The sequence below is a fragment of the Denticeps clupeoides genome, chromosome 14 (assembly GCF_900700375.1).
Source record: "Denticeps clupeoides chromosome 14, fDenClu1.1, whole genome shotgun sequence".
Taxonomy (NCBI): Eukaryota; Metazoa; Chordata; class Actinopteri; order Clupeiformes; family Denticipitidae; genus Denticeps; species Denticeps clupeoides.
Window position 1 is genome coordinate 16,246,894 of NC_041720.1, and position 15,681 is coordinate 16,262,574.

General features: G+C 40.7%; 1 protein-coding gene and 1 non-coding gene across 2 annotated transcripts; one reads left to right on the forward strand and one right to left on the reverse strand.

The window, feature by feature from the left end:
- Positions 1 to 44: 44 nt before the first annotated feature.
- Positions 45 to 118, reverse strand: trnan-guu (transfer RNA asparagine (anticodon GUU)). The gene has a single exon. It is a non-coding gene; the product is annotated as a tRNA-Asn (tRNA).
- A 9,633-nt stretch (positions 119 to 9,751) lies between these two features.
- Positions 9,752 to 15,662, forward strand: LOC114803379 (translocating chain-associated membrane protein 2-like). Its single transcript, XM_029002908.1, has 11 exons — positions 9,752 to 9,950; positions 10,919 to 10,982; positions 12,035 to 12,144; positions 12,567 to 12,683; positions 12,788 to 12,846; positions 12,958 to 13,042; positions 13,341 to 13,411; positions 13,840 to 13,944; positions 14,044 to 14,187; positions 14,297 to 14,454; positions 14,664 to 15,662. Exons 1-11 carry the CDS (start codon positions 9,831 to 9,833, stop codon positions 14,738 to 14,740), a joined length of 1,110 nt encoding a protein of 369 aa, XP_028858741.1. The 5' UTR covers positions 9,752 to 9,830; the 3' UTR covers positions 14,741 to 15,662.
- The last annotated feature ends 19 nt before the right edge of the window (positions 15,663 to 15,681 follow it).

A 15,681-nucleotide genomic window follows, 5' to 3' on the forward strand; every position in this document is an offset into this window, starting at 1 on the left:
ATATGTAGTTTAATTGCAGTAAAAATCTTAAGAACGACACTTTACGTCCCTGGGTGGGCTTGAACCACCAACCTTTCGGTTAACAGCCGAACGCGCTAACCGATTGCGCCACAGAGACCATGTATTTTTGCTATATGAAGCCTTCTGGGCATGCAAAAGCTCAGATAAGAAGCATCATGTCATATATATCATTTCTGTTGGGTGGAAATGACCTTGCATGTGACATATCTAGTTTAACTGCTGTTAAATTAGGAAAAAAATGCACTTTTCTACCCTGGGTGGGCATGAACCACCAACCTTTTTGGTTAACAACCGATAGCGCCACAGAGACCACACATCTTTCCCAAATGAAGCTTTCTGGGGCTGCAAAAGCTCAGACAAGAAGCATCATGTCATGTAACATTTCTTTTGGGTGATAAAGACATAGTATGAGAAATATGTAGTTTAAGTGCAGTAAAAATTGTAAGAACGACACTTTACGTCCCTGGGTGGGCTTGAACCACCAACCTTTCGGTTAACAGCCGAACGCGCTAACCGATTGCTCCACAGAGACCATGCTACGTTTCAATTTGAAGCCTTCTGGGCATGCAAAAGCTCAGATAAGAAGCATCATGTCATGTAACATTTCTATTGGGTGGGAACGACCTTGCATGAGACATATGTAGTTTAACTGACTAAAAAATGGCAACAAAGACACTTTACGTCCCTGGGTGGGCTTGAACCACCATCCTTTCACTTAACAGCTGAACGCGCTAACCTATTACGCCACAGAGACCACACTTCTTTCCTAATGAAGCTTTCTGGGTTTGCAAAAGCTCAGACAAGAAGCATCATGTCATGTAACATTTCTTTTGGGTGATAAAGAAATAGTATGAGAAATATGTAGTTTAATTGCAGTAAAAATTGTAAGAACGACACTTTACGTCCCTGGGTGGGCTTGAACCACCAACCTTTCCGTTAACTGCCGAACGCGCTAACCGATTGCGCCACAGAGACCTTGTATTTTTGCTATATTAAGCCTTCTGGGCATGCAAAAGCTCAGATAAGAAGCATCATGTCATATAACATTTCTGTTGGGTGGGAACGACCTTGCATGAGACATATGTAGTTTAACTGCATAAAAAATGGCAACAAAGACACTTTACGTCCCTGGGTGGGCTTGAACCACCAACCTTTTGGTTAACAGCCGAACGCGCTAACCGATTGTGCCATAGAGACCACGTTTTCTTGCTATATGAAGCCTTCTGGGCATGCAAAAGCTCAGATAAGAAGCATCATGTCATATAACATTTCTGTTGGGTGGGAACGACCTTGCATGAGACATATGTAGTTTAACTGCCAAAAAAATGGCAACAAAGACACTTTACGTCCCTGGGTGGGCTTGAACCACCAACCTTTCGGTTAACAGCCGAATGTGCTAACCGATTGCGTCACAGAGACCATGTTTTTTTTGCTTTATGAAGCCTTCTGGGCATGCAAAAGCTCAGATAAGAAGCGTCATGTCATATAACATTTCTTTTGGGTGGGAACGACCTTGCATGAGACATATGTAGTTTAACTGCTGTTAAATTAGGAAAAATGCACTTTTCTACCCTGGGTGGGCATGAACCACCAACCTTTTTGGCTAACAACCGATAGCGCCACAGAGACCACAATTCTTTCCTAAATGAAGCTTTCTGGCGCTGCTAAAGCTCAGACAAGAAGCATCATGTCATGTAACATTTCTTTTGGGTCATAAAGAAATAGTATGAGAAAGATGTAGTAGTTTAATTGGAGTAAAAATCGTAAGAAGGACACTTTACGTCCCTGGGTGGGCTTGAACCACCAACCTTTCGGTTAACAACCGAACGCGCTAACCTATTGCGCCACAGAGACCATGCTACTTTTCTATTTGAAGCCTTCTGGGCATGCAAAAGCTCAGATAAGAAGCATCATGTCAAATAACATTTCTGTTGGGTGGAAATGACCTTGCATGTGACATATGTAGTTTAACTGCTGTTAAATTAGGAAAAAATGCACTTTTCTACCCTGGGTGGGCATGAACCACCAACCTTTTTGGTTAACAACCGATAGCGCCACAGAGATCACAAATCTTTTCTTAAATGAAGCTTTCTGGCGCTGCTAAAGCTCAGACAAGAAGCATCATGTCATGTAACATTTCTTTTGGGTGATAAAGAAATAGTATGAGAAATATGCAGATTAATTACAGTAAAAATTGTAAGAACGACACTTTACGTCCATTGGTGGGCTTGAACCACCAGCCTTTCGGTTAATAGCCGAACGCGCTATCCGATTGCTCCACAGAGACCATGCTTTTTAGCCATATGAAGCCTTCTGGGCATGCAAAAGCTCAGATAAGAAGCGTCATGTCATATAACATTTCTTTTGGTTGGTAACGATATTGCATGTGACATATGTAGTTTAACTGCTGTTAAATTAGGAAAAAATGCACTTTTCTACCCTGGGTGGTCTTGAACCACCAAACCTTTGGTTAACAGCCGATAGCGCCACAGAGACCACACTTCTTTCTTATATGAAGCTTTCTGGGCATGCAAAAGCTTAGCTAAGAAGCATCATGTCATGTAAATTTTCTGTTGGGTGGGCAAGACCTTGCATGAGACATATGCAGTTTAATGGCATTAAAAATGGCAACTGAGACACTTGACGTCCCTGGGTTGGCTTGAACCACCAACTTTCCTGATAACAGCCGAACGCGCTAACCGATAGCGCCACAAAGACCGTGTTTGTTTTCTTATTTGAAGCCTTCTTGGCATGCAAAAGCTCAGATAAGAAGCATCATGTCATTAAAAATGGCAACAAAAACACTTTACGTCCTCTAATTCACTAATTGTGAACAAAATAGAAAAAAAAGAAACATGCATACGCACATGTTCTAAAAGGCTCCTTGTAAAAAAAAAATTATTGTAACAATTTTGATGAAACTAAGATGAAAACAAAACAAAAAGAAAAGTAAACAAACTAGACAGAAACAGTAAAATAAACACAAAAATATATGTAAACACACAGTGTGGGCAGTGGTGGCCTAGTGGTTAAGGAAGAGGCCATGTAGGTTGTCGGTTGGAATCCTGATCTGCAAAGGTGCCACTGAGCAAAGCACTTTCTCCACACACTGCTCCCTGGCTGTGTTGCAGTGTATCACTTTCACTTCACTTTACATTTAAGGCATTTGGCAGACGTCCTTATCCAGAGCGACTTACAACGTGCCTTCAAGTTATCATCGATGAAGTGATCAATTCTGGTTCACTAGGACCCCCAACTAGGAATACAATCTTTTTATTCACTCTGTTGTAGGTTATGTACACAAGTTCGACAATAAGAAAGTTACAAGTTAATCTAAATATTCTTTAAAGAGGAAGGAGCTGTCGTTTCTTTCAAATAGAAAGGCAATAATAATTGCCATCTGATTGTGAATGATCAAGATAATGAAACCATAACCATAGAATACAACAAAAAAAATAAAAGATATCAAAAACAAAACACCAGTGCCGAAGACAGGCAGAAAGATTATGCGGTGGGGGCAAGGCTTGAATGGCTTGTACAACACTCTCCATTATGGTACACCACACTCAGTGGCAGGGTCTACAGCATGTGTTCACTGGAGGAAGTGGCTGTGCATACCACCAGCAAGCAAGCTTGGTTTGCCTACAAAAGAAACTGCAGGGGGGGCTTCCTACCTTCTACATGCTGGTGGATGAACCCAGTCACAAATGATGGGATCCTGGCCATAACACAGGGCTAACTAAAACCAGACACATGCAGCAAAACATATAATGACATGTACTAAACAAAAAAAATCTTTACATTAAGGCTGGACCATCTCTACATGAAGGCTGGACAAGATTTCCTACCTCCTAAACGCTGACTACTGAGAACCTGATCCAATTTTAATGGGATTTTAGCTGTACAAGAGCCAAAACCAAAGTACACATTCAGACAGATGCAACCCTCTTAAATTATACCCGTAAAAGAAACACACATCAGAGTGCCTAAACAGCAGCAATTCAGTGAATTGTTATTTTTTATTCAAAAAAATATCTGATTACATCAGCACTTTGCACATTGCCAATTGCAAAATGTAATATCAAATTACATCCTAAGATCCTAAGGTGCCACTAAACAAGGCACCGTCCTCACACCCCCAGGCACCCATCATGGCTACCTGCTGCTAACTAAGGGCGATGGTTAAAAGCAGAGAAGCAATTTCCTTCAGGATTAATAAAGTAAAAAATAAACATGAATACAATAATTTTATTTCACTCTGTTGTAGTTGAGTGTCTTCCTTGTTCCTTCTGCAGTGGACGGACAAGGCGAGCAGTACTGAAGGGTCTGAGAGTCCGAGTTGCAGAGCGAGGTATAATAAGGGCTCTGAGGTTGGATGCGGAAAGCCACCAGAGAAGGACACTGCACACCCCTCACACACACTCTTCACCCTCCTGCCACCCACCCTCACTATGTACTGTCTAACACGCAAATACCTGAGATGACAATAAAGTCAACTTCAATACTTCTATTGATTCAGCAAAAAATGTAACAAGATTCACAAATATATTTTATGACTTACAAATAAATGTAACACCATTCACAAAAACATTTTTCGACTTAAAAACAAATTAACGTGATGCCCAAATTTCAGAGCAGTTATATTACTTCACAAACCGATAAACCATTTATTTGTGGATTTTTGAAACTTCCCAAACGCCACTTGTTTCACAAATCGTAGCCAATCAAATGTCTCCAAAGTTTACAGCCAATGTTCAGCTGATCATCAGCTGATGTTCGAGAGTATGGTTTAATGGTGACAACGTTTTGCGCAAAGTCATGAATATAACGCAAATCCTTCAGTGTTTTGTTGTGGTGGTAACTGTGTTTTTGCTAAATTGAATTGAAAGTTTCCTTGCTTGCTCATGTCAAGTGGCGTCTGTTGGTCACATGTCAACACAGACAGCCTGGTGTCTGGACAAATCCAGGACAGGTTCACTGCAAAATCCTTACAACCCAATGAAGTTGTCCACTATGATTGTCCATCACCAGACCATTTTATATTGCGTGTATTCGCATCTGTATGTGCGGGTGACGCAGCATGATAAGAACTGCTGAGGAATGACTGGAGTGGCTCAGTTTTGGTACATGTGAAATATAACTTCAATTATTCATTATCGTCAAAGTACAGAAAACTCAAATGAACTAAATAGTCTTTTTCATGTTGGTGATTAAATCAGGGCCGACTCTTGCTCCTCAAATGGTTTCACTAGATCTGAAGCTGCTGTGTCTTCATCCACCATCATCCACCATCAGTTTAACCTATTAACTTCATAGCATCCAGTAGCTGTGTTGCCTGTATAAAAACATCCTGATGACTATATACAGATTTGTCTTCTTCACCATATGAGGAGCAAGAGTCGGCCCTGATTTTACTCACCAACATGAAAAAGACTATTTAGTTGATTTGAGATTTCTGTACTTTGACAATAATGTATAATTAAAGTTATATTTCACATGTACAAAAACTGAGCCACTCCAGTCATTCATGTCTGGTTTGTGTAGTTGTGTAGCCCTCATTATCACATTTGCTCATTCCAGTCATTCCTGCGTGGAACACAAACATTTAACCTTCAAGCAAAAAAAAAAAAAAAGTGCAACAACATTCCATCAACATTAATGGAACACAAAGTAAAACTAACTGGTCTGATGACAGTCAAATGGCTAAGTGGTCTCACAACAAAGACACCTCTCTGGTTCCCTCGCAGTGGGGATGTGCAGGTCATTTGCACAATGGCTGAATATTGTTTGGATTGGCTCCAGCTTTTGGTGTGAAAGTGCGTATTGGGTTACGAATTGTGTTTATGAGTTACAAGTCAGGTTGGGAACCCTATTATTAGGGAGTATAGTAGCAGGGTGGGAAATCCCAGCTAGGTCAGGCCACTGGACTGTTGTCATGCAACTGTTTGGGTTCTACATAGATAAAACACCCTCTTTCTGAATGTGCCAGCATTCGTCAAGAAGGTCACCAGCATTTGCACCTTGTGCAGGACGTTCGCTCACTACTTCAACAAATTTTTTAAATAAATTTGTGTTTCCTAAAATGTAATCATCTTCAAACATCTTTCTTTACCTGACCGTATTCTGTATGCTTCTCCTTGTTAGGATGATCTACTGGCCATTGCACGTTATCAGAAAATGAGCGTGTGTTTGAGAGTTGCATTGTGTGTAACAACTACTTGCGTTTCCCGCCAGGCTGGGATAAGCTGAACGAGGCGGCGCGTTGCGAAGAGGACGCAGTGGAACTGTTAGTAACTGCAGTTTAGTCTTGCATTGTCAAATCTCACATGCATTGTCTTTTTACTGAATTCAATCACACGTTGAAATTGGCTGAAATAGTGGCATTCCCTCATTCATTTGCATGTGCAGCAGGCAAAAATTATGCTATGATCAAAAAGACTAAAGTTGCACAATGTGATTATTTTTTAAAGCATTTCTATGTGAAATCTAAATATAAAGGTGAGCTGCTTTTTTAATAATAAACATCATGCTTTTGAATGAAACCTTGCTGTGATTTCACAGCTCCACATTCTTTCATGGATACTGTTGTCTTTGGCAGCCCCAGTTTCAGGATTTGCTTCTGCTTCATTGACAAGATATCACATGACAGAACAGTTTGCCGATCCAACAATCCACTGAACAGAATGTCGCTGCAGCTCAAAAATGTGCAATATGGTGGAAAAGGGTTGTTTCTCTTTGTAATTCAGCCCTATCCTTTAAACCCCATCCAAGTACTGACTAAGCATAGATTGTTTACTAATAGTTTGAATGAATACATTATATATACATAATAAAGTATTAAACTATTATAATGATTATATAGTTAGTATAGTTAAAAGGTTGACCTTTTGAATTCAAAATTTTGTGAGAATATTCCATTTTTGTTCAAATTCTTACCCCCGTCCTGCCACAGTTCAGTGTCAGCATCGTCACTGCCGTGGGCATCGGACTGATTATTGCTGGTCGGGTGACGGCCAACATCACTGTACCGGAGTGCCCCCATAGTCAGATAATCACACTGTTGTCACATTAAAGTACATAACTAGCACCTTCTAGATATTCCTGCAGCTCCTTAAGTGTTGTTGTAGGTGTCCTGGCCTCCCTGACCTAATCTATATAGTTCTACACTCTTTGATTATATTTACATATTTTATGGTATTTATCAGACACCCTTATTCAGAGTGACTTACAATCAGTATTTATAGGGACACAGCCCCCCTGGAGCAACTCAGCACAACGATAATGGTTCATAGGCGAGTGTCTTACCCACTAGGCTACCACCCCTTTTATGACTGCCTATACCAGTGGTTCCCAAGTTTTTTTTTACCTGAAGCCCCCATGCCTGTGTCCAAGACGAGCCAGGAAACCCCAAGCTTATTTCTTTACAAAGAAATAAGCAGCAGTTGTAGGTTTTTGTTCCTATTCTCCTTGTTTTTAACTGCAGGCTTTGTAGAGTTTATATTAGAGCTGTCCCTAAAAATTTAGGCCTGGCTCAAGTCAGACAGGACTCAGCCCGACCCAACTCGACTCAAATGTTTAAATAAATGACAGTCAGACCGTCTTTTTTTCTGCACAACCATACAGCCTGTGAGCTTTTGCAATGTTCAGCTTGTAAGAGCCTGGGTTTCTTTGTGCACGCTACAAGCACTAGATCAAGAAGTAAATTAAATGTGCTGGTTTAAAATTTAATCGTCATCTGCCTCTGTTTCATATTCTCAGCATCTCTCTTGAGATAACGCATCACCTGACGACGGTGGCCGAGAATTGCAAATCAAATAAACTTTTCATTTAAAGAAAAATATGTTTAATAAAACAAATGTACAACATGCGAAACACTTTTACCTATCACTGAAACAAATTTATATTTTCACACGGAAAAGATAGGTACTATAGACCAACCGGAGCCTGACTAAAAAAAGAACCCGACCAAGGCCTAGATTTACAGCTCTAGTCTATATAGCATACAGGATTATACCGAGTTTTGACGGGCATTTTGGGCTCGTTATTGTGGTTTATATGTTTACAAGTTTAATTTTGGTAACCTCGGCACAGATAGAATTCTGGCACAGAGCCAGGTTGGGAGCCACTGGTCTATACTGTGTTCTACTGTGTATATCCAATCCTTAATTAGTTTATTGGGGTCTCTAATTGATATCAGGTGTAAACCCTGATAAAAATGTAACCCAAGCAATTAAATAATTTCAGGGTGTTCAAACTTATGCAACCAGCTTATGCTTTTTTTTTCAATTGAATTTTACAGGTTATTTTGTACAGGTAAATGTACAGGAATTATTAAGTCCACTTTGTTACACAGTCGCCCTGTCAAACACAGACAGTGTTAAATTCACCTTAGTTAGGCTGTCCTAGTTAGGCCACTGTAGCACCAATATACCGCTATAACCACGTATTTCAGGATCAGTCTGCCGTTGCCTCTGTTTGTTCTCTCCAAGACACTGAATCAAACGTGCAGACCACCTCCAGAGTCCAGTAAAGTGACCACTAGAGGAATCCTGGTCCCTAGCAATGTACGAGACGACTTAGCATGAAACGTACCAGAGGGTCACCACAGTCACCACCACCGTAACAACTAAAGCTTCAGGGATCTTCAAATGGACAATTGGAATCATAATGGACATGCAATGTACACCATGACACTGGACACTAAAACCTACTCTGCACTGTCTAGTACCTCCAAACATGGACAGATGCTCTATACTACACTTTGCACTTTTCTACCTTTACAACTGTAAGACTTTTCTCTTCTTGGACATCACCAACCCTGCACTGACACCATTTGCAGGCTCACTCTACCCTGCAAGGGCGTCCCTCTCTGTATCACTCCTTCAGAAGCTTTCTTCCTTTCTATTTTCTCTCTCTCCTCTCTCTTTTTGTGTAGTGTTCTTCCTTGTGTGCAGAAGAGTAAAGTGTGGGGGTGTCAACTGTAGGGCCTGTCAACTCTAGGGACCATTGAGACATACTGTATGTGATTATGGGCTGTATCAGAAATAAATGTTGTTGTTGTAGTTATAGGTCACAATGAATGTTCTGTCATCTTTTTATATCACAAATACCTGTAAATCTAGTCATGTATGTTAAAGAGAAAAATAAAAGAAATGTCATTTTGTTATTCTTTGCTAGTTATACCACTCACATTAAACATTATATATCCATTCAATTAGATTGTGCGAGAAACTTGTAGATCATCAGCACAACTTGCTGATGCTTGCTGTGAAATAACGAGTTTGAACACAAAATCCTAAATGAATGAGAAATATTTACAAACCCACATTAGCTGATGCATTACATGAAGGTGAAGAATCAGTGCAACAGTGCAATTGTATTAAGCTTTTGAGTGACAGTTCATTTCTACATGTATGCAGATATTGCATCATTAACATCCATTTCCAGACACCATAGACACGGTATAACATTAACAATATCTGGACAGAATTTCTGGTAATTGTTATGTTTGACTAAAAGAAACAAACGACTAAACCTTTGAATGTAATAAGAAATAAGTAATAAATTAAAAGCGAAATTTAACCTCAACCACATGACTCTCCATTCTTTCTGTAGACAAGAAGGGTACAAAGTCTGTCATTTTATTATCCTGCATTGTTACATTGTTGCGATCGCGTCACCTTTAACAACGAGCGCGCCCTTTAAGAAAACGCGCATGCGCACTTCGTCAGAAAAGTTAACTCCTGAAGTTCGCGGCCAGAGAATTTCAGCATAAAGGGAAAAGTTAGAAACCGAGACAATTCCCAAAGATGGCTTTCCGGAGAAGAATCAAAAGTTATCCCTTTTTCAGTCAGGAGTTTCTCATTCAGAACCACGCCGACATCGTCTTCAGTCTGGTGATTTTCATTTTGATCGGACTGATGTTTGAGGTGAGATGAAGTCCCATTTTCCCCCCACCTCAGCGCTCTTATTTCGTCCAGAACAAACTCTTTCGTGTGCGCAGGTGTACGACGAGGATTTCTACAGAATCCCTCTTTTTTTAAGTTGAAGGTTTGACGTGGCCGCCAGTCCCCGGCGCTGATGGGACTTTTCGCTGAAGTCGCTTCTCTTGACACCCCGAGACACTTCGTACCGCAAAGTATCCAAAAACAGGCCACCGTGTCGCAAATTTCTATCCCGTCGCGAACATTGTCGCTTCCTCTATAGCAGTGGCGTGGCACTTTCTGTGGAGTATAAAAAAAACTCTTTAATAAGTGTGGTAGGTTAATAGCTTTCCTGCTGCTTTTCTCTCCACGTTTTTTCTTCATTCGGGGTGGAATTGGGATGGTTGCTGTTTAAATTAAAAGTGGATAAAACCCCGTCCCGTGGAGGTTTTCTAACGAGTCGCCGTGGTTCTCGGCGTGAATTCCTGGGCTGTTTCGGTCTTCAGCGGACTGCCACGTCTCCTGTGCGTGGAAGAGGGGAGCTGAGGTCGCTCTCGCACCTTCCCGTGGATCAAACACGGAAAAGCTACCAACAATAAAAAGAAAACTGCGATCTACCTGCTTTTTATTCATTGGAGGCAAGGTAGCGAGATGGACATGCAGACATTTTGTCGACCTGGGGCTGAGATACCGGAGACAGTTTCGGGCTATTTTCTAACCCTCAGCTCTCGGTCGTGATTTCTGTTCTGAGGGGATTTTCCCCGCTCGGGATACTGCTGCTGCTTTGGGGAAGTGGGGTGAAGTTCTCGAGTAAACACCTGCGTGATTCTTTTTTTTTTTTAGCAAATTAAAAAGGGTTAAAAAAAAATATATATGTATTTAATTTTTCAAAGAGTGTAAACGGGGTACTTGGGACTTACAGGACCTAAAAATAGACTTGAATGCATTTTTTAATCCATTTTATTCTTCCCCAGGCCACAGCAAAAACAGCCATCCTGTTCATTCAGCCCCAGTACAACATCAGCACTTTGTCCCCAGGTTGGTGGCCATGTCCTCTTCTTCTAACCATCACAGTACAGAAGTGGTGTCTTCTATACCTTCATCCAGCAAATTGAATGTATCTCGATACTGTTCTGCAATTTACACTAAAATGCCTTATTTCTCAAACTGTGGTGCTCGGGCCCCCTCTAGTGGTGCACCAGGAAACTCTGATTACGGTTCATATTCACAGCTGCTGTGTGCTTAAATGCAGTGTAGTTGTTATTATGAGGGAGCCACCAATCTGATGTATTTGATATCTGACAAATTCTGATTCCGATTACTAGATTGTGAGTATGCTGATCTATGGAACTGTGGGTTGTTTGGTTTTTATACAAATCCTTCACTTGCAAAACAAAACAAAAAGTGTACATATACATGAGAAATTGTTGTATTGTCTTACAAGCAAAGACAACAGTGTTTAAGTCTGATATGTCCTTAGACATAAGACAAAGCTCAGCCTCCTCCCCACAGTGAGAGAGTTTATTCATTAAGTTAGTCACCTTCCATCGGTACCAGTATCCAAACACCTATAATATGTTCCAGTATCGGAATGGCGAAAGCTTCCCAAATCCCTGTAGCACGGTGCATTTGACTGCAATATTGACATTTTAGGGATTTAAAAAGTACTTCCTGTGTAAAATACTTGACTAGGCATACTTGGAGATTTTCATAGGTGGTGCTCATTGAGAAAAGTAGCACTAATATGTCAGATATGCATGTAATAAATGTAGTGTTAAAATTGTATCATTCATGTAACTTGATAGAACAAGAATTCACATTCAGGTATTAAACATAATTTTAAATGTATTTAATTTAACGGAATTATATCACCTGAAAAATAACATGATGTTGTGTGATCAGATAACGTGTGCGCTTTCTATGGGACTCAATACACCTAGAATGCTAATTTGATAGTACATGTTGGCATATAAAATGTATTTTGGGAAGGACTGTTATATTTAGGGCTAGTCTCTAAGGATCTTGTAGTTTGAGGAATGCACATGCACACACACTCAAACATGTATTTCTTATGGTCTGTGTTTTTGCAGAGGGTGAGGTGTCCCTGTATCACTTTGGATGGAAGGACTGTGCCACTATCATCTTCTATCTCTTCATCACGATCATTCTCCACGCCGTGGTCCAGGAGTATGTGCTTGATGTGAGTGTGTTGTAAGCTGTGATCTGCATTGTAGTTCCTCTGGAAACAGGAAGTCCTGAATCATTTGGATTAGTCACTGAGGTTGAAAGCCAATGCTTTCTTTGCATGATTGCAGAGTGAAATAGGAGCAACTGAACATACCACAAATGTCAGTCTTCTCATGAACTTCCCTGTTTAGCGAATGCTGCTTTAAATAAACCCACTTGGCCATGTTACAACTGAATTTATAATTCTTTGAATTTGTAAAGTCCTGACTGTTCTGTAGTCTACTAACTATTCTAGATGTTCCAGTTACTAAAGAATTCCAGTAATTTGGACTTGTAACCATTAAAATGTTTAGGTGTTGCTAGATTGCATTGGCATAGTCTCTCATCAGGTCCTGAGATGGGTGTTTGAACATCCTCTGCTTGTTCTGCCCTCAGAAGGTGAATCGGAGGCTGCATCTCTCAAAGAGCAAGAACACGAAGTTCAACGAGTCTGGGCAGCTGTGTGTCTTCTACCTCGTGTCTAGCGTCTGGAGTCTCTATGTCCTGAGCACGGTAAAGGGGTCTCTGTGTGCATACCCGAACCCGCGTTGTGACATGTCAGTCATCCTTGTTGGATATGTTGTGCTGTAAATCTGTTTGTGCTTCCTTTTGTAAAGGAAGGATACCTGTTGCATCCCAGTAGTCTCTGGGAAAACTACCCTCATGTCCACCTGAGGTAACGCATGAGAGCTGCATTTTATGCTTCCTATCCCCTCTGTTGCTTTCATACATCTGGAATATTTACAACATTGGGCATGGTTTATTTCATTCTTTTCTATTCCTTTAGGTTTCAGGTGAAATTCTTCTACCTCACCCAGTTAGCATACTGGCTTCATGCCATACCTGAGCTCTACTTCCAGAAAGTACGCAAGGTGAGAACAGACGTGCAGCATTAATGTGTCACAGAAAAAGTACATTAGACAAGACTGATCACTGCTCCTTTTCATTTCAAACCTTATAAACATTAAACATCACAAAGCAATAAAAAGCATGGAGAGGTGTGCAGAGTTGAAAACTTGGCTTCATTAGCTTGCACTCAATTTCACAGCGCTTTCAGGTCTCAAGAATTAATTGTGATATAATGTATGCAGATCGAGTATGTCTAATATATAACTTTAACTATACTGTGTCAAAAATGAAATAATGCCATGACATTCTCTTCTTGTGCAGGAGGAGATCCCTCGTCAGCTGCAGTATATAACCCTGTACTTGTTGCATATTGTGGCTGCTTATTTGCTCAAGTAAGTGAAAAAAGAACATTGACAAAGTTTGCAAAATCTTCAAATATAAATGATCTAGGCATTAAAGGCTAATAAGAAATTAAGCTACAGTATAAACTGAGCAGAACTAGAAATTCCCCTTTGAGCTTTTAAAATCCATATCTGAACACTTGCGTTTTTCTATTCGTTCCTATCGCACGATAATAAAAAATAAATTTTGTGGGTTGTGTGCTTATCCCGCCACAAAAAAAAACATACTTCATATGTTGCTGAACCCAGACTAACTATTAATCCTAATCCTTCACATTTAATCCGCAAGTCCCAAAAGCTTCTATGTGCAACTTGTGTAATTGCACCAATTACACCAATGTGTGTTTCCAACAATGTGTTGAAGATTTAGTTTTGCGCTTCTCTGACATTTCTGACTCCATCCGTTCTGCACTTTGCAGCTTGACTCGAGTGGGGCTGGTGTTGTTGTTCCTGCAGTACTTGTCAGAGCTGGGCTTCCACATCTCCAGACTTTTCTACTTTACTGACGAGAACCACCACAAGATGTAAGATTGGGTCCTTTGGCTCGCCAGAACAGTTCCTTCCACCGGATGTGGTCTTGAGGGCTGTGGCTGATTGTTGATGATAATTTGCATGCCTTGCAGGTTTGACCTGTGGGCCGTTGGGTTTGTTTTCACTCGGATGATCACGCTGACTCTCATGTTCCTGGTTGTGGGTTTTGGACTGGGTCGTGCTGAGAACCAGACCCTGGACTGGGAGGCAGGGAACTTCAACACAGTTTTCATCAGGTGGGGACTTCAGAAGATTTCAAACTGGGAAATGTATTTACTTACTTATTTACTTAAACAGGCGATCTTTTATGACCTTAACCTCCTTACTCCAATTTCTCCTGTTCAGGATGACTGTGCTCTTCCTGGTGTGTTTCACCCAGTCCTGGCTGTTGTGGAAGTTCATCCGCTTCCAGCTCCGCCGGTGGAGAGAGTTTAGGTTGGAACAGGCAGCTCGCAAACGAGCTGCGGCCAAGCAAACCCCCCGAGCGCTAAAGAGGGATTCTGGTTAGTTTCCCTGTAAAATATGAACCATTCTTTAAGTTACACAATATTAATACAATAGGAATATAACAAACATAAATTTGGTGGCTATTGTGCTTCATAGTCCAACCTACACATAAACTGGGAAATCAGTTGAAAATAAATTACTCTCTTTCTAATTCTAACATACAATTCATAGGTCATAGCTCTTGTTTCTCATTTTTCTCTAATAGTTGGGCACCACGAGAATGGGCTAATCAAGGCTGAAAACGGTACCTCTCCTCGCCTGAAGAAAATCAAAGCCCCGTAAAGATCTACCATCTCCATCGTGGAGATCGGCCCGGCCACAGCCTACCAGACCGGAAGAGGAAGCTTTCTACTTTTCGTCCTCTAGCTGCTTTTGGAAGTGGGCGTCCAGAGGCACAAAACCAGGAACCATCAAAAGAGACGTGCAAAGGACCTTTCGGATTTGGCATTTATATTTTATAAATATATTCATGGCCCTCGTCAGACAATCACACACCGTTCCTCTCATTCTTGTCAGTATTTCTTTGGAACAAAACCATGTTGCCAGCATTCTCAAAGGCTGGCTTTTTATATATATATATATATATACATGTATACAACTATATATTTTATTTTATTTTATTTTTGTTGCTTTTGCTTCCAGGAGTGGCTTTTTGTGACTTGTAATATGTCTGAATCTTCAGAGTTGGCTTCTGCCTTGCATGTTCATCCTGTCCCTGGGAGATGGTGCTATGGGCCACCACAAGAGCCACACGGTGGCCTCTGAAGGACTTACAGTGTGTAAGTTCTCTCCCCGCTGTTGCCTGGCTAGAAGACGGCCTTGAGTACGAATGCCCGGTTTGGTTCTGAGGATGGGCTTCCAGCCTGTAAAGATGAATTAACTTTCAGTGGCCTTTACACATCAAATAAAGTGGATAGTGAGAACATCACCTAGTTTGTTTGATCACCCGGACTGATCTTGGGCGCTTCCATCTTTTGTTTAGTTTTTTTTCTCCCTCCCCTTTTCAACTGTGTAACATTTATTACAGAGCTTTATACATACTTCTTTGCATTTTTGAAGGTATGCAAACTTGATACATGTTGAATGATCTCGTGTAGTTATTTACATCAGATTGTGTTATTGTACACTTGTCGTAATCAGATTTTCTATACAGTGTCATAAATGTCATAACTAAATGTCACATGTAATAGTATGTCTGATGCCAAATTCAATGTAGCCATTTT

What these genes read in the sequence shown, in the direction of transcription:
- LOC114803379 (XM_029002908.1), top strand. Translation starts at nt 9,831, where the DNA reads ATGGCTTTCCGGAGAAGAATCAAAAGTTATCCCTTTTTCAGTCAGGAG. An exon ending in TACCCTCATGTCCACCTGAG is followed by an intron (nt 12,847 to 12,957) that starts GTAACGCATGAG and finishes CTATTCCTTTAG; the next exon opens with GTTTCAGGTGAAATTCTTCT. An exon ending in AGCGCTAAAGAGGGATTCTG is followed by an intron (nt 14,455 to 14,663) that starts GTTAGTTTCCCT and finishes TTTCTCTAATAG; the next exon opens with TTGGGCACCACGAGAATGGG.